General features: G+C 53.5%; 8 protein-coding genes across 8 annotated transcripts; 3 read left to right on the forward strand and 5 right to left on the reverse strand.

Moving 5' to 3' along the window:
• Positions 1-789: 789 nt before the first annotated feature.
• On the reverse strand, positions 790-1,676 carry CABS01_01846 (aminodeoxychorismate lyase; the record flags this gene model as incomplete). Its single annotated transcript, XM_060535225.1, has 2 exons — positions 790-907; positions 970-1,676. 2 exons carry the CDS (start codon positions 1,674-1,676, stop codon positions 790-792), a joined length of 825 nt encoding a protein of 274 aa, XP_060398414.1.
• A 1,969-nt stretch (positions 1,677-3,645) lies between these two features.
• CABS01_01847 (uncharacterized protein) lies at positions 3,646-3,813 on the reverse strand (the record flags this gene model as incomplete). Its single annotated transcript, XM_060535226.1, has 1 exon — positions 3,646-3,813. One exon carries the CDS (start codon positions 3,811-3,813, stop codon positions 3,646-3,648), a length of 168 nt encoding a protein of 55 aa, XP_060398415.1.
• A 675-nt stretch (positions 3,814-4,488) lies between these two features.
• On the forward strand, positions 4,489-6,565 carry CABS01_01848 (mitochondrial import receptor subunit tom-70; the record flags this gene model as incomplete). The annotated part of the gene is made up of 3 exons (XM_060535227.1): positions 4,489-4,680; positions 4,829-6,275; positions 6,327-6,565. 3 exons carry the CDS (start codon positions 4,489-4,491, stop codon positions 6,563-6,565), a joined length of 1,878 nt encoding a protein of 625 aa, XP_060398416.1.
• Positions 6,566-8,350: 1,785 nt separating this feature from the next.
• Positions 8,351-9,441, reverse strand: CABS01_01849 (SNARE domain-containing protein; the record flags this gene model as incomplete). The annotated part of the gene is made up of 3 exons (XM_060535228.1): positions 8,351-8,695; positions 8,765-9,289; positions 9,361-9,441. The coding sequence occupies 3 exons, from the start codon at positions 9,439-9,441 to the stop codon at positions 8,351-8,353; spliced, it is 951 nt and encodes a 316-aa protein (XP_060398417.1).
• An 826-nt stretch (positions 9,442-10,267) lies between these two features.
• Positions 10,268-10,411, reverse strand: CABS01_01850 (uncharacterized protein; the record flags this gene model as incomplete). The annotated part of the gene is made up of 1 exon (XM_060535229.1): positions 10,268-10,411. The coding sequence occupies one exon, from the start codon at positions 10,409-10,411 to the stop codon at positions 10,268-10,270; it is 144 nt and encodes a 47-aa protein (XP_060398418.1).
• Positions 10,412-11,942: 1,531 nt separating this feature from the next.
• Positions 11,943-13,067, reverse strand: CABS01_01851 (brix domain-containing protein; the record flags this gene model as incomplete). Its single annotated transcript, XM_060535230.1, has 4 exons — positions 11,943-12,114; positions 12,169-12,300; positions 12,362-12,738; positions 12,795-13,067. 4 exons carry the CDS (start codon positions 13,065-13,067, stop codon positions 11,943-11,945), a joined length of 954 nt encoding a protein of 317 aa, XP_060398419.1.
• Positions 13,068-13,118: 51 nt separating this feature from the next.
• CABS01_01852 (RNA helicase) lies at positions 13,119-16,980 on the forward strand (the record flags this gene model as incomplete). Its single annotated transcript, XM_060535231.1, has 3 exons — positions 13,119-13,502; positions 13,618-13,949; positions 14,004-16,980. 3 exons carry the CDS (start codon positions 13,119-13,121, stop codon positions 16,978-16,980), a joined length of 3,693 nt encoding a protein of 1,230 aa, XP_060398420.1.
• A 1,643-nt stretch (positions 16,981-18,623) lies between these two features.
• Positions 18,624-20,438, forward strand: CABS01_01853 (glycosyl hydrolase family 47; the record flags this gene model as incomplete). The annotated part of the gene is made up of 1 exon (XM_060535232.1): positions 18,624-20,438. The coding sequence occupies one exon, from the start codon at positions 18,624-18,626 to the stop codon at positions 20,436-20,438; it is 1,815 nt and encodes a 604-aa protein (XP_060398421.1).
• Positions 20,439-22,607: the final 2,169 nt, after the last annotated feature.

The raw sequence follows: 22,607 nt of genomic DNA on the forward strand, positions 1-22,607 counted from the left end.
CGTTGAGCCGACTCGAGCCATATGAGGAGTTGGTTGAGAGGGGGAAAACAAGAGGGAAACGGAGTGGAAATGGCGAGTTGCGGAGCCATCTCTTCGATGTCAAGGTGCCGACCTCTCGGTCAAAGCTTCATCATCCGCCTGCACTCTCCATCAACCTGTTCTTGGCTCTCCGGTCCAGAGAGCTGCCGAGACTTAGCATGACGAATGACACGTGCGAAACCAGGCACAAACTGAACCAAGATCAAAGCTCCCAAATGCCAGTCAGGAGAAAACGACTTCAAGAGACGAGCAAATCAAGCCAAGAGATGAGGTCCTCCCCCGCCGCCGATGATGTAACGAACTGCCGCACGGTGGTTCCGGGGCAAGGATCAGCTTAGCGGGCCATGTCCCGTCTTGGCGGCGATCGACTCCAGGCTCCTGGGAACCTTGCCAAGCACGATGCAAGACACAAGAAGCAGACGAGGCCTCCTGATCATGCCCATGGTATCGCTGGAGACGAACCGGTTATGCCACGAATTTTCTCCTAGCCGCCGGGTCTAATCACGAGGTTCCATTCCGATGTGCCGCGATAGCTTGCACGAACGCGTAACAGGCAGATGTGCAGCAGCACTAGATGGACGATGATGCGGTTTGTCTCAAATGCCAAGGGAAGCCCAAGGTCAATACATGAAGTCGTGTCCTCTATCTCGAGAAATTGGGAACTTCGACTGGTCAACATTTTACCTCGTTGGACTCGTGGTATTTTCCCGCTCAGCTTGGACCGTGAATCCGTTCTAACCTCAAGAGGTTTTAGGCGTCATCGAGCTTGATGATCCCAAAAGTGAAGCCTCGGACACCATTGCTGATCCAGCATGGCTCTCCTCCAACAAGGCTGTCAACTTTGACTTCTTCTTCCACGGCCAACCCACTGATCAAGTTAGTCAAACGCTCATCCCATGTTGGCGGGGAATGGCATAGCAGCTGACTTACCGCTCAAGTGCCCATCTACGGGTGGTCCCGTCTTGGCCACCGCTCCCACCTTCGGGACTATACTTAGCAGCCACCGGCGGGGTGACCCATCTGCCGTCTCGCCAGAAGAATGGGGTTGTCAGGCTACCTTCCATGATAGACCCGTCTTTTGAGTTTACGAGAAGGACTTCCTTGCGATCTGCCAGGCTGATAATCGCTCGACTACGAGCTGTATCATACATATTTCTCTCTGTAGTCTTGTAGTGGGTATACTCGGATTGCGTGGTCTTTGTGTTATCAACCACTACTATCATGGGATTCTCTTCCAAAGGATAGCCCGCTTCTGTCGATTGTCCTGGGGAGGGAAGCCGTTCTGGGAAGAGGTTCTCAAGCGACACCGCTGGGACTTCTGATCCTTCGCAGGTGAGGCGTCCTTCTGAGGTCAACAAGACTTTGACTCGTAATGCTTTCTCTCTTCCATGCTGAGTCAAGAAAGTCTCAATCGCCCCAGTCAGTCTCTGGAGGCCGTCCGATCCAGAGATAGCCTCGATGGCAGGAGTCCAATTCCAATAGGTGGCAGCCCGCAGCATCCGATCCCGGTGCAGATCTAGCATGTAGAACGGTGAGGTCATCTTGGCGTTCCATCCTGCGTTGGCCAGGCGCCGCTTCGGTACGCCTATCAAGCCAGGGTCGTATCGAAGCGATGTGAATAACTGGAAGTTGGCCATGGTGCTGGGCTTTTTGTGTCAACCTTAGTGACTGATGCAGAATAATAGGTGTATGGTTGAAATTGACAATTTGAGAGTTCCGCGAGCGCGCGAGCGGGGAATAGTATTCTCTGATGCTTAAGAGAAAGAGTATGGTGACGTATTTTGAAGAGAACAGAAGCGCAAAAGTCGGGTTTCGAGTTCAAGAGCGTTAAGTACAAATGTGACCGCAAGAACCACCCTGGTTCAGAAATGTTCATACCGGGGTCACAGCGGGAGATGCTTGGGCCGCAATGATCTCCCGTAAGTTTATGTAAGCAGCACAAGGGTTCTTCACCAGCGAACACCGAACATCGCTGGATTGATGTTACAACAATTACAGGTGAATCGATGATTCGAGGGCAACAGATGAAACAGCCATTCGGAGAACCTATGAGTTCAGAAATTGCGAGCCAATACGGAGTTAGAAAAAGAAGCCAGCGCCTTCTTTTCAGAATGAACAGATCGCCTTGGGATAAGCAAGAGACCATCCAAGTTAGTGACTAGTGACCGCAAAGTACGACATCAAGCAGAACAAGAGCTGAGATGATCAAGATGTCCTGAGATGGTTATCTGAAGGATGTCGGATCCTTTATCCTGATAAACTAAGCTAGGCTGGTAGGAAGCTCGATATCAACTCCTTCTTCCGCCATGCCAAGGGAAAGGCCTCGTTGACTCTAGTAGACTGTCGAAGATAGGAATTAGATTGCACCATACATATATACGTCCAAGACTTCAAACTTATATGCACCAAAATCTCCAGTTATTTGCTTGAAGAAATCTAGATTCAACTATGTATCATAGGGACGTTGCCCCTTGAGACCCATAAGCCGTTGCCCGATGTTTTAGGATGAGAAGCCGGGAGTACTTCGGTGTGACCACCCTACATACGTAGCAGACAATACAATTGACTTGTCAATTACTTGGGAGATGTGGAAGTCCATATCGCCACAGTCGTGTCGTGCTGTGTCCGAGGTGAGGTTGTCGAGACCCGGGAGAAGTATTGGTGATCCTGTGATAGTGTCTACCCTTGCCGGCATCATATTTCCATTTCGGAAAGGTGCCAGACTTCCCTTACTTTCCGAGTTTGAAGTCACCTATGGTTCTAGTTTATAGAGGTACTACTAGGCTGTGATCACGATCCAAAACAAACCCCAATGTTCTTAATAGTCTTGGAATCTCGTGAGGCAATCGGTATCTCTCAACCACCATTTCGGAAACTTCAACGCACTCTTTCACATGACCGTCAGCTTACTTCACCTTATCTTGGATGGTTGAAGAGTCCTGTGACTTTTTTAAAGACTTTAGACGTCTACTAGTTGAGCATTTCAAAACTTCATAGATCATGATCGTGGGCTTGCGGGCCTTTGGACAACCCAAATTTGCCTCACCTCTGCGACTCAAAACAGCCGACCAATCATAAGCGGACATTTCCTATGCTTGAATTATACTTGAATTGAAGAAGTCTGGTGTGACGCTGTCTGTTATCTATAGAGAGTGCCGCCCCTCCTCATCTCTACTGGACCAGCGAGCGTAGGTGGGGGTGGGTGAATGTGTCATGTTGGCATCTGGTACCTTGCTTGTGGTGGTTGACCGCAGCCTTTCAAACAGAAAGGATGCAACCTTCAAATCAAAACGACATCACCGGAATACAGTGTCACTTCGTACGTTATGGTTGCCAATCGACCGTCCGTCAACCCGATGTCTGACCACAAGCAAAGTGTGACTTAACCAGTGACCAACTGGGAGGTGAGGAGTCAAAGATAAATTTGTCTGAGTTGTGTTTGGCCTGTCATATCTCAAGATGATTCATGGGAAATGGGTTCAGCTGGATTGGAACTTGTTTGTACAAGATCTGTCACTTGCATGTAGTTCTCGTCAGAGCGAGACAGTATAGATCATAGTAAATTAGAAGATGCCAGTTTGGAGTATCAAAGTTAGAAGGAGTCGGTCAGTCATGGAAGGTAAAGTAGGTAAAGAACACAAGGCGGAATGCGATAGATGATATGGGATAGCATGGTAGACATTCAGTCGTTTTGGTGATGGTCTGTAATGGTGGGCGTAACCCACCGTGTTTTACCAAACAGACATCATGGCAACGGTGACATGTCTTCGACATATAGAGTCATTGTATGCGATAACCCCCTTTGTTTCCAGTGAGACTACATTATGTGACTTAATGTGACTGACGTTGTATAACGGTGAAGTTGACCTTTTCAAAGAGAAGACATTGGAGAGATTTTATTGTTATTTGATACCAAAATAAGCACAGTTCAGTTTCCCTCCGAGTCCATGCGGTGACATGGCTTGTCTGTCAAGGTACTTTACCTCACAGGCTCACGCTACATGCTGGGTGCCGCCCGCGGGCTCTGGCTGACCAACGCACCCTTGCCTTGAGGACAATCGGGACCCTCTTTGGTTACGTAGTGTGCAGATTTATAGGCGGGCCTCCCTTGCGCCCCCACTCTTAAATCGCCTCAGGCAAAGCTGATTTGATGAATGACAGCACCAAGCAGAGGCAACTGCCCGGAAAAACTCCTCACGAGCTTCCCCGTCGCGCAATAATTTTTTGAGGACGGTTACTGTCCGGAAGCTCCTGGCCCAGCGCAAGTGCAACAGCAACAGCAAAAGCAACAGAGCAACAACACCTGCAGCTCCTGCACCCTCTACATCATCGACCACACTGGTCAGCCCATTAATTACATTCCTTTCGACCTCGCGACTTTTCTTCCTAGAACACCTCTGATACCTTTCTTCCCTTTCTCTCTCAATTGCTCTTGGGCTCGTCGCCATCATGTCGAATCCCCTGCCGTCCGTGCCTCCCATGGCCAGCCCTCCGACTGTCATCCCCGTTGATTCGTCTTCTGGCCTTTGGGATCGCATCACCTCATGGGCTTCGGATAATAAGGCCATTGTCTACACTGCCGCTGGTGTCGCCGTCGTCGCTACCGGTGCTGGTGTCATCTACTTCCTCAATAGCGACTCCGTACGTCATGCTTCCCATCTTATCCTCGCGACCCTCGTCGTCATGCGATCCAATTTTTCCACCCGTTACTACCGAGATCTTGGCGTCTATCACTAGCACCTGATTGCTCCTCTCTCAAATAGCAAAGCTAACTCAAGTGCGATTGAAGAAGACAGACTCGACACCAAAGCTCAGCAAGAAGGAGCGAAGGAAAAGAAAGGAAGCCGAGCGGAAGGCTGCAGCAGATGCCGAAAAGCAGCCCACACCTGCAGAGGCCGCAGCCCCTGCATCATCCAAAGCAGCCAGCGTCGAGTCCGCCGACGAACTTCCCGAGATCACCGAGGCGACTGTTGCCGAGTTCACTACCGAAGAGCGGGAAAAGTATGCCGCCAAGCTTAAGGATGTCGGAAACCAAGCCTACGGTGGCAAGGACTACAACAAGGCCATCGACCTCTACTCCCAGGCTATTCTCTGCAAGGCCAACCCCATCTTCTACTCCAACCGCGCCGCCTGCTACAATGCCCTCGGCAACTGGGACAAGGTTGTCGAAGACACGACTGCCGCCATCAACCTTGACCCCGAATACGTCAAGGCACTCAACCGCCGCGCTAACGCCTACGAGCACCTGAAGATGTACGGCGAGGCCCTCCTCGACTTCACTGCTTCTTGCATCATCGATAGCTTCAAGAACGAGAGCAGTGCCCAGTCAGTCGAGCGCCTGCTTAAGAAGTTCGCCGAGCAGAAGGCTCAGGAGATGATGGCCAGCCGGCCCAACAAGCTTCCTAGTCACACTTTTGTCGGCAACTACCTCCAGAGCTTCCGCGTCAAGCCTCGTCCGGCTGGACTCGAGGACTCTGTGGCCTTGTCCGAGGAGACTGGCAAGGGACAACTCCAAGTCGGCCTGAGTGCTCTGGAGAAGAAGACTGGCGACGGATACGAGGAGGCCAGAGCGGCCTTTGAGAAGGCGTTGGAGTTGGGCGACCTGGGCGAATTCGAGGCTCTTGCTTACAACCTGCGCGGTACCTTCAGCTGTCTGCTCGGAAAGCACGACGATGCCATGGTCGACCTGACCAAGAGTATCGAGCTCGACCCTTCCATGACCCAGAGCTACATCAAGCGCGCCAGCATGAACCTCGAGCTTGGTGCCCCGGAGAAGGCCGCTGAGGACTTCGAGAAGGCCATGGAGCAGAACACCGAAGACCCTGATATCTACTACCACCGTGCTCAGCTCCACTTCATCAAGGGCGAATTCTCCGACGCCGCCAAGGACTACCAGAAGTCCATCGACTTGGACCGCGACTTCATCTTCTCTCACATCCAGCTTGGCGTGACTCAGTACAAGATGGGATCTATTGCATCATCCATGTCGACCTTCCGCCGCTGCATCAAGAACTTCAAGGAGGTTCCCGATGTGTACAACTACTACGGCGAGCTGCTTCTGGACCAGGGCAACTTCCAGGAGGCTATCGAGAAGTTCGACAGCGCCATCGAGATGGAGTCGAAGACGAAGCCCATGGCGATGAACGTCCTTCCTCTCATCAACAAGGCTCTGACCTTGTTCCAGTGGAAGCAAGACTTTGGTGAGGCCGAGAAGCTCTGCCAGAAGGCGCTCATTAGTAAGTTCAGACTACTCCATTGTACGAAGTGCAATTGCTGACCCTTGATAGTCGACCCCGAATGCGATATCGCCGTTGCCACCATGGCCCAGCTCCTTTTGCAACAGGGCAAGGTCACCGAGGCGCTCAAGTACTTTGAGCGCGCTGCAGAGCTCGCCCGCACCGAGGGCGAGATCGTCAACGCCCTGTCCTATGCCGAGGCGACCCGCACGCAGCTCCAGGTCCAAGAGAAGTACCCCAAGCTGGCGGCAAAGCTTCAGGGCATCGGCCCGGGTGGCATGCCCCGGTAAAGGGCCAATGACGTCCTGAACACGAAACATGTAAAACTCACCTACGGCGGCGTGTAAGAAGAAAACAGCAGATCCCTTAGCAGATGGGGGAGCGGATAGCCAAGACAAAGGGCTCTTGGTTGATAATAGGGGAAAATATCAAGGCGGGCCAGCCGCCCACCTCGTTGAGTCGTTTTTCCATTGGTCGGTGAGGGAGGCTTTGGGAAAGGAGAGCAAAGTCCAAGGCTCCGTACGTACGGCTGGGGAGGCATTGGTTGAAACCCTTACGTTGTACATAATCCGACTTCCCTCACTCTACGTACATTGGTGAGAGCATTGTAGAAGTAGTCCACTGTCAATCATCTTTTTCCATTTCCATATTCCTTCTTGCATATGAGTCCATCGTATGTTGCCTTGGTGTCTCTATATAAGGAATACATACACGTTGCGGTGAAAGGACAGATTTGAAGCAAAAGAAGTCATATAACCACCCGCGCAATATGATACCCACCTTAGTTGCTCTTCAGGTTTACTGACGACCCCGCCGCAGGCACTATTCCACACTCACAAAAACATAGTTCGTGATCGAAAAACCACCAAAACAGCAAAAACCACAACACTTGCATAATCTTTACGACCCCCAGGGCCCAGGGGAGCAAAAAAATGGACGATCTGGGAATCGAACCCAGGACCTACCGCATGCTAAGCGGTCATTATACCACTAAACCAATCGCCCAATAGAATGATCTAGCCCGGACTTGAACCGGAGACCTTCAGTGTGGCAGACGATGGAGAGGCTGTGAGAGACTTCTTTTCGAGCTGTTAGACTGACGTGATAACCAACTACACCACCAGACCATGTTTTTGTTGAAGACGGCGAGGGAAAAAGGTGACTAGGTATGACTGGGGTGTGGGGGTGACCATACGGGTTGGGCCAAATTGCGCGGGCGTTGCTGTGCGCTGCGTTGCGGTGTGGAATGTGAAGAAGTGGATGTGGTGGCATCGCGAGTGCAAATTTCGTTGGTGGGCGGGGCGGAAAGACCGGGGTGCGCCCGTGTTCCCAAACCCCGACAGGTTCTGGACCGGCCGGGTTCTCGCGTGGCTGCCATGGTTCGAATCGGGGATGAGGTGCTGATAGCCAGGGCAGGCCGGGTGGGCCGGAGTGGAGGGAGAGAAAGAGAAAAAAAAAGCGGTTGAAGAATCTGAAGAGCGACTCGCCAAGGTCATGGGACATTTACAGGATGGGTCGGGAGCGGATTGATGCCATGCGAGTTCATAAAATGTTCGCCATTGTGCGATACGTACAAGAGGGAAAAAGTGGTGGCCTCTCTCTCTTCCAGTCCACTCATAAAATCCAAAGGACTATGAAGTGGGAGGACAGACAGACGCAAAATAAATACAGATAAAAAAGTCCACTCCATATCCCCGTCTGATTGTGTGAAGAGTACGCGTATAATAAGTCACTCGTTGGTGGGGAATCAAGAGCCCGCCGTGTCTCCTATACGCGGCAGATGAAATAGAAAAAAAGTCGTGGTGTCGTCGGAAAAGAGCTGGTTTTTGGGTTCGTGGGGCAGCGCGCGTGTGTGCTCCGCCATCTTTTGTGTCGCCCTTAATTAGTACCGTCCATTCGTCCGTGCCATGGTCATGAAATCTAAACAATCGTAGTGCTGCTCTTTTAGAAGTGCTGTCCCGTTTCCAATCATATGAGGGAGGTGCCGCAGCTGCCTCCCCATCCCATTACTTTCTCCGAATCGTCGTCCTAGTGCAATTGCGCACATGCGCGTCCGATTGTTGTGATCGCACCCGTTAATTCTTCTTGGTGAGAGCAACGCCCAGACCGACACCCAGCGCGATAGCAAGGATGATGAGTACGACAACGAGGAGGCACCACCACTTGAGCTTCTTGCGTCTGCGCGCGTGGTCCGTCGCAACCTTGACTTCTTCGTTGCCCTTTTGGATGTTTTCGACAGTCTGTTCTGCGTTCTGCTCGGCGGCTTGGACGACGGGCTCCTGCTGCTCGACCAAAGTGGCCAATTCCTGGAAGAGTTGGCCGAGCTCCATCATAGTCTGCTCAATGCGCTGCAACTCGCTGTGGCGGGCTCTGACGTTGCCCAGAATAGTGTTGGCGTGGCCTGTCCGATTGGATTTGAGCTGGTTAAGTCATTAGCATACGGTGCCGACATGCCGAGAAAATCGGTCAAAAACAACATCAAAACATACCGCTGTTTGGAAAACACCTTCGTCACCCCAGTCCATCTGTGTCGCTTGCTCGACTTCATCTTCCGTCGCTTCCGGGTTGACGATGCGGTACTGGCGGGCAATTTGGTCGCGGTACCGTTTCTGGTAATCGCGCTCGATCTGCTGGTATTTTTCGAGTTCCGACTTGAAAGTGTTCTTCAAAGAGTTGAGCTGTGCGGTCTTGGTTGCGCGCGATCCGTCCTGTGTCTTGGATAGATCCCTCTCGAGGGCCTTGATGCCCTCCTTGACGCCGGTGTTGCGGATTTGCGTCGCGGAGACAGCCTGCTCAAGCTGGGCGCTGGTGCTGCCGTCGGGGGAACCGAGAGAGCGCTGGTGAAGCTGGGCAATGCCCTCAATATCGGAAGTCAGGCCATTGATTTCTGTGCGCAGTTGTTGGACCCGGGCGAGGAAATCTTGCTGGCTCAGAGTACGAGGCGCGGATTGCCCGGCATACTGGCCCGCCTCTCCGTACGGCTGCATCTCGTACTGGCCTTGGCCATATTGAGGCTACAATTCAAAGAAAGTCAGCGATATGGAATTGAGAGGGCATGCGCGGACTGAATTGAAGGGCGACGGACCTGTTGGTTGTCATAGCCGTATCCGCCCTCGGCCTGGGGGCCCTGGGCGTAGGGATTTTGGTTATACTGTTGGTACGACATGTCTGACTCAAAGCGACTGTCAATGTCGACGACAGACAGTGCGATTCGAACCGCGATTTATTCGGCGAGCGAGCAGAATTGAATGAGAGACTTCGGCGCTATATGGTGTGATTGAGCCGTCGGGCTCGTGAGATTGTTGTGGTGGTGCAAGGTGAAGGACCTTTCGGCTGATGTTTGGTTGTTAAATGACGTTGGACCTCCGACCGCTGACAGGAACTGGGAAGTGCTGGAGAGACGCTGAAATGACAATGAGGACGGGCCCAATCAGGCACCGGGACCTGTCAGAGCGGATACCCCGGGCTGTGTATATGGTTGGATGGAGTCGCTCGTGAACGGGGCGACAGTGGGCAGGATTGGCCGATCTGCTTTCCGGGGTCCCTTTTTTTTTCTTCTCGTTCCCTTCTTCCTGTTAAATTCGGACCAAGAGGAAACAGATAAACAAGCTTTACGAAGGAAATTCCTTCTTTTAAAATGAACCCAGAGATGAGAAGGTACTTGAGGCTGTCCACCGCACCTTTCAGATCGTAGTCAGACTCGATACTTTACTCGATTCCCAAGACGTCGGCCGCGAACAGTGAAAGACTGGATGAAGCGAACACTAGGTCAGTGACATCAGAAGATGTTGCGCCGACGGGCGGGGCGAAGCTTATTATACCCGGGACGCATGTTCTTCTCTGTAGCGGCAAGGTACCTTAGGGACAGACGGACGGACGGTCTCACCCACCCCCAGCGAGTCCCAAGGGTCTGTTTCCTTCTCTCACTAAAGGTGAGGTGGGCAACAGTTGGGTCTCACACATACACACACACACCTCACACAGGTTACTTTTTAGGTGCTCTGCTCTGTGTCTGCCCACCGCCGTCCGACGGGCCTTTGGTGCTGGCTGGAGGCTGGAGGCTGGAGCTGCCCCTCGTTCTCTCCGGGGGTCCGGCCAGGCCTGTCCGTTTCCTTCTCATTCCCGTCCTTTCCCATCCTCGCGTGGCGAGCAACGCCCAGCCACCCCGCTGCGGAAAAAGTGACGATTGACAGCTGAGCAGCAGAATCGCAATGGAATGGGGAGCGTTGCTGCGTAGAACATGGGTTGCTGAGTGGCGGCGACGGCAACGGCAGATGTCAAATCATGTCTGCGCCCCCAAAAATAGACCTTCAGACTCGGAATGCGGCTACAGCACAGTTTGGTTGGTGATTTTGAACCAATTGGCTCTAAGCTGCATCGCATACTGGACCCTTTCAGGTCCTACCTACCTGATGCCAAAGCCGAGAAACGGCAGGCAGAAGCTCAAAGTCCGCCGGCTTGTTCGCTGACCACACTGGTCCCTAGCCCAGGAAATCGTCACCATTTTGTGGCTGTGCGAACACTTGCAGTTAACACACCTCGACGTTAACGTCCTAAGCCACTCGTTCCTCTTGCCGCGTATTAGGAGACATCCTCGGGCAGTGCTCAGTGCTGTACTGCCTCTATGATTACCCACTTCGCCTTTTCCTTCTGGCCCTCTACTCCGTACACCATGCTTCTATCGCACAAGGCGATCATAGGCGATGAAGGCCACACCGACGATTAGTCAATGAGAGCCACTACGACCAAAGTGCCTCCCGCGGCTTCTGCGTACTTTCGGCCCGTATCCGTATTGCGCGTAGGTTCGTGGCGGGGCCTCCATGACACCGAACTCTGTAAGCGACCATTGGGACCATCTGATGTATTCCATCCCATGCTCAACCTTCGCTCACTGAGATCTTGGCGTTACCACGCGCCAAGGCTGGCTGCTGCTTACCGTTCATTGGCTCGTAATAGCTATTGCAAAGAAAGATGCCCGTCTCCATCTCGAGGCGTCACCTAACCTTGTTGAATGGCATTGCACCCTACGAGCCGCGGCGAACTCGGTGGTATTAGTCGTCAACTCAATTCGTGGTCATGAGCCGCACTCCTCCAGCTACGGACGTCGACGTGCTTTGTCATGAGCAAATCAACGGTAAGAACTCAATTGCCTGACTCTCAACGGCCGGCCACACTAATCGCAACCAATCGGATGTAATACTTATTATTCAACAACATTTTGATGCTTTTTTGCCTGCCTTGACTTGTCTTCTCCTGAAGCTTGGGAAGTCTCTGTTTTCTACACTCCACCATCTTGCCGTTGTAAGCCGCCAAGAAACTACGGCGTTCTGGCTTGGATATCTTTAGTTGAACATCGTTCTTCATCTTCCACTTCGTCTAGTCCCATGAGTGCCTTTACCACGACTCTCTTCGTCTCACGTCCATCGACGTCGCTTGACCGGCGCCTGGGTATTGTGGCTTCATTGAAACCCGCGTCCTCGTTACCTACGGCTCCGTTTCGTGGCGCACTGGTTGACAAGTCCTGTTCGTCGTTGCGGCATTTCGCCCACGCAACGAGCCCATCTTCTGGGCGCTGATCGTAATGTACTTGCCCCATGATCTCGCACGGCAGCGACGCCTAAGCCTTCGACCGCATCTGTCATGTCGGTTCTCTCCGGTGGCCCTCTCTCACAGGTACTCCTTCTTTCTACCAGTACGAGTGTACTGTGTAAGGTGCCACTCAACATCGCCATCCTTGTTTTCCAAGGTTCCACCGCGAATCTCGAAGGGGCGCATCGTCATCCGAGGTCCAACCTCAGCGAGCTCGACAGAATCGTACGAAGTCCGGACAAAAACGTGACTACCAAGGGGTTAGCAAAGGTCTGGCGGGGATCGGAGCTTCGGATGAGCTTACTGTCTGACTTCAATGGAGTCTTCATTGTTCACAAATGTCACTACCCTTGACCCTACCTTAGCCTTGGTGGTCGGGGGATCGAGCGGAGGGAAAAGATGTTTCAGGATCTTCACGATCCGCTGTCCAAGCCGGCTTGAAGAGTTGATTGATGATTAGTGACCGTCGAACGACCTCCGAAGCCGATATCTCATACCTCTTAAATCCCTCAAATATTAACCGTGGGAAAGCCTCTGAGACGGATCCTCTGATACTTCCGGGTATATCTGCTCTGAGTACAACGTTGTGGAGCGACATGGATAGCGTAGGGCCGTGGGGAAGATGAGAAATGCTGTTAGAGAGGTTCGTCAGCTGGTGGCTCTTCTTGGATTCAATATAAAGTGCGTACGTCATGGCAGTCGGTACACCGCGATGTTCGTGAAGGAGGACAATGTCTGTGAGCCCGTTGGACTTGCTAGACTGCACAATGTCCGGAAGAATCAAATTTCCACGATTGAGCCGAACGGATGTAGGGAAGAGCAATCTGATCTCTTTGGAGAAGGCTGAAAGCCTTGAGGACGGGTCTCTTGAAGTCTGAAAGGGTGAGCTTCTGCTTATGTGCCTGGATTGGAAGAGCAGAAGAAACTAACTGTAACCAAAAGCCGTGGCTCCGAGATTCCCGACAGCTGGGAGTATTCGTCGTCGAGATCCATCTCCTCATCGACTGTTCGATCGGGTCGCGACTCGTCATATTGGTAGTCTTTCCGCAGCGCCTTGTTCTTTGCGATTTCGGGGTCGATGGGCTTGCCAGAAGCAAGAGCAGATCGTAGCTGGGCGCGCTTCTCGGTCGTCTCCGCCTCTTTCAATATAAGCGCCTTGCGATAGAGGTAGTCGCGCCGTTGTCGGGCCTGTTTCCGGATCATGTTGGGCTGTTGGTATGTGAGATGGTGGGATGTCAATGCTAGAGTTCCGCAATGCATCCAACGTACCTTGGACAGGCTGATCGAGAAAAAAAACCTTATCAGGTGGCAGGTATCCACTTTCAAGCACCCCAATGTGACAGTCACGTGGTGATAAGCTACATCCCACCAAAACACCACCCTTTCGCCGCTGCTCTGTCGGGCCTGGGATCTTTCTTGGGTGTTTGGATTCACCAACGAAAAGGCACGCAACCACTCCCGACAAGTCTCTGCCCCGTTGGTGTACCTTTGAGGTTTCCGCACGAATCCCCCAACTTCACATACCGATATGATGTGACCTTCCCCCTCCCCGATCCACCTCGAATCCCCCTTCCGTACGACCTGAGCCTACTGAGGCTCTGCGACGCCGAACCATTCGAGAACCATAAAGAAGCTGAAGTAAGTTGCGCATTTTCCATAACACCAAAACGATGCTCCCGACACCACCGCCGGCACATGCAAAGGCATTTCTACAGTTACATCGTATGCGACAGCCCACTGACACTCTTGGAAGGGAGATCAGCAGAGAGAAGTAGAAATCCGGAATACCGCGAATATGGAGAGCGCCTTCAAGAATCTCGGGAACCACCTAGTTTCCGACAGCGCCGCTGCGATCAAGGCAGGTGACGATGTCTTGACCGGTATCGATGCCGACGAGAGCCTTCTCTACGGCAAATTTGGCGGCCGCGACGGTCGCCGCCGTGCCGACGATGACGACAACCAAACCGAGCTTTACGATGATGACGATGTGGACAGCCTGACTAGCATGCCTGTTGGGGCTATGAAGGATCTCAATATCGGAAGACCCAAGGAGGAAGATAGGAAGCTTCCCCCTCACGCTTGCGCGTATGGCATGCCTCCGAGCTTCCGAGCCCTCTCTTGAATCTAACACTGGCTTAGGTATTGTGGAATTCATTCCCCGAGCTCCGTCGTCAAGTGCCTTGGCTGCAACAAGTGGTTCTGCAGTGCCCGCGGAAATGCTACCTCAAGCCACATTGTTTCCCATCTGGTCCGGGCGAGACACAAGGAAGTCCAGCTTCACCCGGAATCTACCCTGGGTGATACCGTACTCGAGTGCTACAACTGTGGAACCAAGAACGTCTTTCTCTTGGGCTTCATTCCTGCCAAGTCGGATACCGTTGTCGTGCTGCTTTGTCGTCAGCCTTGTGCTGCAAACACCTCTTCCAAGGATATGAGCTGGGATACCTCTCGATGGCAGCCCCTAATTGAGGAGAGAGCTTTCCTGACCTGGCTCGTCGCGACGCCCTCCGATGCCGAGCAACTCCGCGCCAGACACCTCACCCCGCCGATGATTGCCAAGCTGGAGGAGATGTGGAAGGAAAATGCGACTGCTACGGTTGCCGACCTTGAGAAGGCTGCTAGCATCGACGACGACCCTCATCCCGTCCTCCTCAAGTACGACGACCCTTATCACTACCAGAACATTTTTGGCCCGCTCGTCAAGATGGAATCTGACTACGACAAGAAGCTCAAGGAAGCCCAGTCTGAGGATGGACTCACGGTCCGCTGGGATTACGGTCTGAACAACAAGCACCTGGTCAGCTTTGAACTGCACAAGATAGAGTCGGGTGACGTCAAGCTGGCCGTTGGCGATGAAATGCGACTACGTTACAAGGGCGAGCTCCGCCCTGCCTGGGAGGGAGTTGGCTATGTCATCAAGATCCCCAACAATCAGTCTGACGAAGTCACCCTCGAGCTGCGTAAGGCCGGCAACGAGAAGACTGTCCCGACTGAATGCACCCACAACTTCTCAGCAGACTATGTCTGGAAGGCTACCTCGTATGATCGCATGCAGTATGCCATGAAGACTTTCGCCGTGGACGACATGAGTGTCTCGGGTTACATTTTCCACAAGCTCCTGGGTCACGACGTCGCTGTTGCGCCGATGAAGACGACTATGCCTAAGAAGTACAGCGTCCCCGGCCTTCCCGACCTCAATACTAGCCAGATCGCAGCCATTAAGGCTGTGCTGTCGACCCCGCTCAGCTTGATTCAGGGACCTCCGGGCACTGGCAAGACTGTCACTTCGGCGACCATTATCTACCATCTGTGCAAGATGAATAATGGACAAGTCCTCGTGTGCGCGCCCTCCAACGTCGCTGTCGACCAGCTCTGTGAGCGCATCCACCGCACTGGCCTCAAGGTCGTTCGTCTTACAGCCAAGTCCCGAGAGGATGTGGAGTCCTCCGTGAGCTTCCTTGCTCTTCATGAGCAGGTTCGTATGAATGACAGCAATGGTGAGCTTGTCAAGCTTGCGCAGCTGAAGACCGAGCTTGGCGAACTGTCCAGCCAGGACGAGAAGAAGTTCAAGCAGCTCACCAAGGCCGCCGAAAGAGACATTCTACACAACGCAGATGTCGTCTGCTGCACTTGTGTCGGTGCCGGTGATCCTCGTCTGTCAAAGATGAAGTTCCGTAATGTCCTCATCGACGAGTCGACTCAATCGGCTGAGCCCGAGTGTATGATTCCTCTCGTTCTCGGATGCAAGCAGGTTGTCCTCGTTGGTGACCACAAGCAATTGGGCCCTGTCATCATGAACAAGAAGGCTGCCAAGGCTGGTCTCAACCAGTCCTTGTTCGAGCGCCTTGTCAACTTACGCTTGGTTCCCATTCGCCTCAACATCCAGTACCGCATGCACCCTTGCTTGTCCGAGTTCCCTTCCAACATGTTCTACGATGGATCTCTCCAGAACGGTGTTACAGTCAAGGATCGCGTTCGCCGCGATGTCGACTTCCCTTGGCCTGTTGTTGATATGCCGATGATGTTCTGGTCCAACCTTGGCAATGAGGAAATCTCGGCATCCGGAACGTCTTACCTCAACCGTACCGAAGCCTCCAACGTGGAGAAGGTTGTAACCCGCTTTTTCAAGGCCGGCGTAAAGCCTTTGGACATTGGTGTTATTACTCCGTACGAGGGTCAGCGAAGCTACATCGTTAGCACCATGCAGAACACTGGCACATTCAAGAAGGAGAGCTACAAGGAAGTCGAGGTTGCCTCCGTTGACGCCTTCCAGGGTCGTGAGAAGGACTTCATTGTTCTGTCCTGTGTTCGTTCCAACGACAACCAGGGCATCGGTTTCCTTTCGGATCCCCGCCGTCTCAACGTCGCCTTGACTCGTGCCAAGTACGGTCTCGTCATTATTGGTAACCCCAAGGTCCTTTCCAAGCATGAGCTTTGGCACCACCTCCTTGTCCACTTCAAGGACCGCAAGTGCTTGGTTGAGGGGCCTTTGACCAATTTGCAGACCTCGCTCTTGCAATTCGGAAAGCCCAAGACAGCTTATCGCCAGAAGATGAGCCAGCCCCCTCAATTCAATGCCGGTGGCGGGTTCCCCAACGGCGGCGGCAACCGCTTCAACGGTGCTGGCTCCACTCGCGATTTTGACTCGGGATCTATGATGTCCTACATTCCCGACGACGTCTCCTCCATCCATAGCTCTCTGGGCGGTGCCGGCTTAAACACCACTTACCCTCCCATCTTCTCGAGCTTCACCCCTGATCAATGGCCTGGCCTCCCTGGAGTGCCCGGATCCAGCCGTTCCGGCATCAAGAGAGGAGGTCGCGCCACTGAGAGCATTGCGGGCGAAAGCGTCGCAAACTCCGAGTACACAGATGCTAGCGCCAGCGTCATCGGTGCCAAGGGTGTTGGACAGGGCGGTGTCAGCCTGGGCGCCGGTCTCCAGGACGCCATACACGGTATGCGCCCTGCGTCCTACAGCCACAGCGACCGCCTAAAGCATTATGTCGAGAGTGGTGGTCGCATGGGAGCCGGCAATGGCTTCGGCCGTCGCTACGACGACGACGAGAAGAGCGTCAGCACCGCCTTCCACAGCCAGATTGGTGGCGGCTTCGACTGAGTGCCGAGATGGATTGGGACAGGGACTTGCTTTACCAAACCCAAGGGTTACTTATACCTCATCCTCTGAAGGCTTCAGCCCTCGCCGCACCATGCTCGGTGCTGTACACAGGAACAGGCAGTGTGCCTGAGCCTAGAGGCGTCTCGGAATACCGGCTCCGGTCATTGAGAATCACTCCACGTGGTCGACCATTCGGCTTCCAACGACGACAACGACGTGCCGCAGGCGGGTCATGGCCCGACCAGCGAGAGCTGCAACCGACGGAGGGGGTCGCACGCGCGCCCTCAACGGCCCGTACTTTGCAGATTGTCAATCAGAGAGATGTCGAGTGTTAGCAAGGGGATGAGATCTGGCGGGGATAGGAGGTTATGCTCAGGCGGAGGACACGGGTCAGCGTCTGAGGAGGCAACTCAAAATGCGGTCGAGCATTAAGGTCTCAGAAGCGATAAGTCTTCTATGGCACAGTGCAATTACTGCGAGGAAGCCCACGGCAGATGTCATGCAGTTTCTATGCTGCACGCAGAAAGCGCACTACGAGATCCAGCTTAGAGTTTAGCTTCTTAGTTTAATCACCGTCTTTATTTGCACCTTGTGCTCTGCCCCCCGGTTGCGCTAATCATCGCGAGACTAAGGTACCCTCTCAGTATTCTTATCCACCGGCCTGGCCGGGCCGGAGAGGTAAGCTTGTCAATATGGCACACGCGGACCCTGCGTTCCTCAAGTATCGGATATACTCCGAATTCAGGTACCTTTTCGAAGTAAGTGCCGTGGTGCCTTGCTTATTACGGAGTACTTGTTTGGATTCAAAGGGTAGAAGAACTGTATCCTCTTTTTTTCCTTGCTGATGGCGTAGCATCAGCCAATCCATTGATAGACAGGGGGCAGGCTCCGGCACCCCACAGACTTGAAAATAGATTGGCAGCCGTGGCAGCGACGGGGGGCCACCCATGTCTAAGCGCGGGAGCCTCACCCAATCTGACAACGACAAGCAGGTCACCACCCCCTGACAGTCCTGACGGACATGCGTTCTTCGCGAGAACGGGCCATCTGATGGGAGGTCCACTATGACGATCCGTCTGATTCTTGGCTTCGCAAAACGTTTGGCGAGCGGATTCCCCAAATGGAGTTTCGAGTCGCAGCAAAGCGGCCAGCCACCGGGCGGCAGTGTTCGGCGAGATTCGAGAAAAGGGTGAAGACCGAAAGGGAGGGGGAAACTTGGGTGCGCTTGGGAAGGGCGGGAACGGCTTTCCTTGGCGTTTTTACGTACACGTGTTGAGCAGGTGAGCATCAATGCCTTTACCTTCTTTGGCGGTGGGAAAACAAGCCCGATGGCTCCGTAACCCCCTTGGCCAAGGATTGTTTGGTTCTCGACCGTCAGAAGAAGCTTTGGCGCTTCCGCTTCTTCTTCCGACCTTCCACTGCCAAGGTTTCGTTTCTTTTCCATCCAAAGAGGTCGCACTTCACCTCGTATCGGAGCGTTGGTTCTTAGTTCCAAGCCGTCCTCCTCCGCTGGACGAACCGACAAACTCTTCCTCGAAACTGCCGTCATTCACCTCGTCTTGACGGGGAAACGACATGAGTAACCAGTTGCGCCGAGCAATGCTGCCGCTGCCCTCTTTATCCCCGTACCCTGAGCCGCCAACATGATCACCATACGCCGACGACCCGCGAGGGTTCCAATCTACCTGGGCATTGCCCTGACACTGTTGTTGGTCTGGCATACCGGCTTTCCCGCCGGCTGGAGCGCTGGAACCCTCAACTACAACGGCATCCGCTACCGCAAGTCAAGCTACGACTGGGCGAGCCTGAAGCCCGAATATCCTCTAGAGAAGCCGCTGCGTACGCCTCCGAAAGGCACTCCCGTCGAACTACCACGAGTCCAGTACGATTTCGACAGCAGCAAAAAGCAGGCGGGAAAGAAGACGAGCAAGAAACTTTCACACGATGGGAAAGGCGACCGTGATCGGGAGAGGCAGACTGAGTCGAGACGGGCCGCTGTGGTCCATGCCTTCCGGCGGAGCTGGGCGAGCTACAAGGAGAACGCGTGGACGTGGGACGAGCTTACTCCCGTATCGGGCCATGGCAAAACCACATTTGGTGGTTGGTCGGCCAGTCTGGTCGACGGCCTTGATACTCTATGGATCATGGGAATGCACGATGAGTTCCGCCGGGCCGTTAGGACTGTCGCGCTGATCGACTGGTCCAACACTACGGAGACGGCTGCCAACATGTTTGAGACGACGATCCGCCACCTGGGCGGCCTCATCAGCGCCTACGACCTGAGTGGCGAGCCGGCCTTGCTGGCTAAGGCCGTTGAGCTGGGTGACATGCTGTACATGGGCTTTGATACTCCGAACCATATGCCGCCTTTCTGGTTCAAGTTCTCCGACGCCAAATACGGCACGCAAAGAGTGGGCGAGCGCGAGTCCTCGGCTGCGGGATGCTCGCTCTCCATGGAATTTACCCGCCTATCCCAGCTGACGGGCGATGCGAAATACTACGATGCCACAGAGCGAGTGAAGGAGTTCCTCGTCAAGACGCAGACGCGCAGCAAGCTGCCCGGCATGTGGCCCATGTATATGAACTACCGCGATGAGAAGGTGGAGGACAGCTCCTTCACGATTGGCGCCCAGGCCGACTCCCTCTACGAGTATCTGCCCAAGATGCATGCCTTGCTAGGCGGTCTCGACAGCGAGTACGGGAAGCTCACAGTAGACTCTTTCGACGTCATCGACAAGCACATTCTTTTCAGGCCTATCCTTCCTAATAAAACAGACATCCTCATCCCAGGCAACGCCTTCGCACACGGCGATAACGTCGACCTGACGCCCGAGATGCAGCACCTGGGCTGCTTCGCTGGCGGCATGTACGGCCTTGCTGGCAAGCTCCTGGGCCGGGACTCGTACGTCACCATTGGCGAAAAGATCTCCCGCGGATGCGCCTGGGCATACAAAGTCTTCCCCACGGGCATTATGCCCGAGATCATGACATTCCACCCCTGTAACGAGCCGAACCACGGTGCTTGCGAATGGGATCAAAAGACGCACGGCAGCAAGAGCGACGTGCCTGGCGGCGTCAAGCAGGTCCGCGACAGCCGTTACATGCTCCGCCCCGAGGCCATCGAGAGCATTTTTTACATGTACCGCATCACGGGCGACGACGAGTGGCGCGATGTTGCGTGGGACATGTTTCAGAGCATCCGGCGCGCGACGGAGACGCCGCTGGCGTACTCCTCCATTGCCGACGTCAATGTTCAGCCGGGGCAGACGACCAAGACGGACTCGATGGAGAGTTTCTGGTTCGCTGAGACGCTGAAGTATTTTTATCTCATCTTTTCGCCACCCGACGTGATTAGTCTGGACGAGTGGGTGCTCAACACGGAAGCACACCCGTTCAAGCGGCCCAAGAGGACGGATCACGTCGAGACTGAGGCGGAAATTCGGGAGCAGTCCAAGTAAAATTATACTTGAGACGACCATCACATATGGTGACTGGTGGGAGCGCTAGCATCAGGAGCATTTTAGATGGGTTCATTGCATTGGGCGGATACATATGTGCACTAGTATAGACAAGAAGAGGGCGCGGCACGTTGCGAGTCTTCGCTTAGAAGCAAGGAAATGGTATAAATCCACCTCACGCTTCTCTTCCTTTGCTTTCAATACTGGCTGTTCGAGCAATGCCTTGACTCCTATGACCACTACCTTTCGTTCATTCATGCCCCGAATCTCCTGCCCAGATGACAGAGTTGCTCCACCTCGGCGCGCTTTGAAGAATCCTTGTGACAGCCATCTCTCCCTCGGAAACCCTTCCCAGTCGATGGAATATACATTGTTATCAACGAGAGATGAAGAGCCCGAGTCAGGTATGAATCAAACTACACCACACTGCATGTAGTCGGTAAACGTGCTAGCAGCACAAGGTATTTGGAACATGAAAGCTCGTTGTTTTGATAACGTGTCACCTCTCGAGAAGCACCTCGGAGACGAGCTGGCGTCAAGTAACAAGACAGGGTTCATCGAACGGTATTACAGAACCCAAACAATCTGTCACTCAGGGGCTCAGAGAGGCAAAGGTAAAGGGGAGGGAAATATGGCCAAAGACCGAAAGCTCGGGCACGTATCGTCATCGAGCAGACAGTTCGTTGAGCCCTGCTTGCCTCATCTCATTTCCTTCTTTCTACATCGTTGATTGGCAAAGCGCTATAAAGGCTGGAGTCTAACGATGATGCACTCTTGACGAACGTCCAGAGACAATTAGCGGGAAGCCAGGAGATGCTCCTAGAAAGTCAACCTGGACTTGGGCTCTTTATATAACCTGCTACTCAACCGCCACCTGGTTTCATATTCTGGTGGGAGGTATCATGTCCTTCTCGCTATGTAGCTGTGTAGGTTTCTGCGATCACGTACGCAACCTATCCCTCATTTCTTAAAGTAGCCGCGAGCACCATTCACGAGAACTATAACAGCGAAACCGCAATCATCTCATTCCCAGATGCACCACTTCTCACAGTTAGCACAAGCCTAACCTTACTCCTCAGATACTCAGAGAAGCAAGAAGTTGCCGCCAAACGTCTGCCTTCAGACTCGGATTTGCGCAGCGGCTGCGGCGCATTCGCAGATTACCCATATCCGCCAGAACCAGTCTACAAATACAAACCATGCGTCAACCACAAAATTCAGCAACGGGTTTGAAACATGGCTTTGCTCGCCGACGGGATCTGGTTAGTATGCAGTGCTCAGCAAATAAGAAAGGAAAAAAAAACAAACCTGCCGGATCTCTGCTTGGCGGCTGAAAAGACCAAAAGTGGTTTACGGTATCTTCAGAGCCCCAACTCGGAGACTCGGGCGAGCCAACGAACAGAGAGGGGACTGAATGAGGTGTCTTTCGACGCAAGAAAAAAGCAAACGGTGACAGCAAGGGCCCGGTTCGAATTTGTTCAGTCGTCTCTCCAGTCTTACCAGACACTCTAGATTGCCGTAGATGACCCCACAGCAGCACGGGTTTGCCTGGGGTCCATGTCGTGAAGCCGCTGCGTTGAGCTTTCTTTTCCACTCACCGATGTTGACGACGAAACGATCAAGAGTATTGAATCCGTTTGCGCCCATCGTTCCGCTCAATGAAGACGAGTTATTTTCCCCTTCCCCTCGCGCACTTTACCACAGCATTTTTTGCCTATTCCGCGATACAAGGCGAGAACAGCAATACCACCGAACTCTGGGAGATGGATACTCTGGAAGCCCCAGGGGATGGGACAGTGGGTTCATCGTCTGTGCGATGGCCGCGGGTCCTAGCCGGATATATGCCTCCTATCTTCTCTTTTTGCGAAAGAAAACAAGGCGCTAGTGGTAAAGGTGATCAGCAAACCCCGTTTCTGGATCTCGAGACAGTATGAGACCGATATGATGATCCACTGCCTCCGGGAGGTGGAGTCGAGGCCCGAGTGTTCACCTTACAGGAACGAGTGCCGGGCTGCTATGTACATCCGTAGTCGCGGGGCATGTATCCGTATTATCGTGAGTCTGTATTTAGCGGCGGGTCGTCGCACAACCAGCGGTACCGAGCGGCCACACAGAGCCACCCTCCCCAGCAGCGTAATTTTTGGGGAACGATCTTCATGCACAACGGCA

The sequence above is a fragment of the Colletotrichum abscissum genome (genome assembly GCF_030869225.1).
Source record: "Colletotrichum abscissum strain IMI 504890 chromosome Unknown Scaffold_3.1, whole genome shotgun sequence".
NCBI classification, from domain to species: Eukaryota; Fungi; Ascomycota; class Sordariomycetes; order Glomerellales; family Glomerellaceae; genus Colletotrichum; species Colletotrichum abscissum.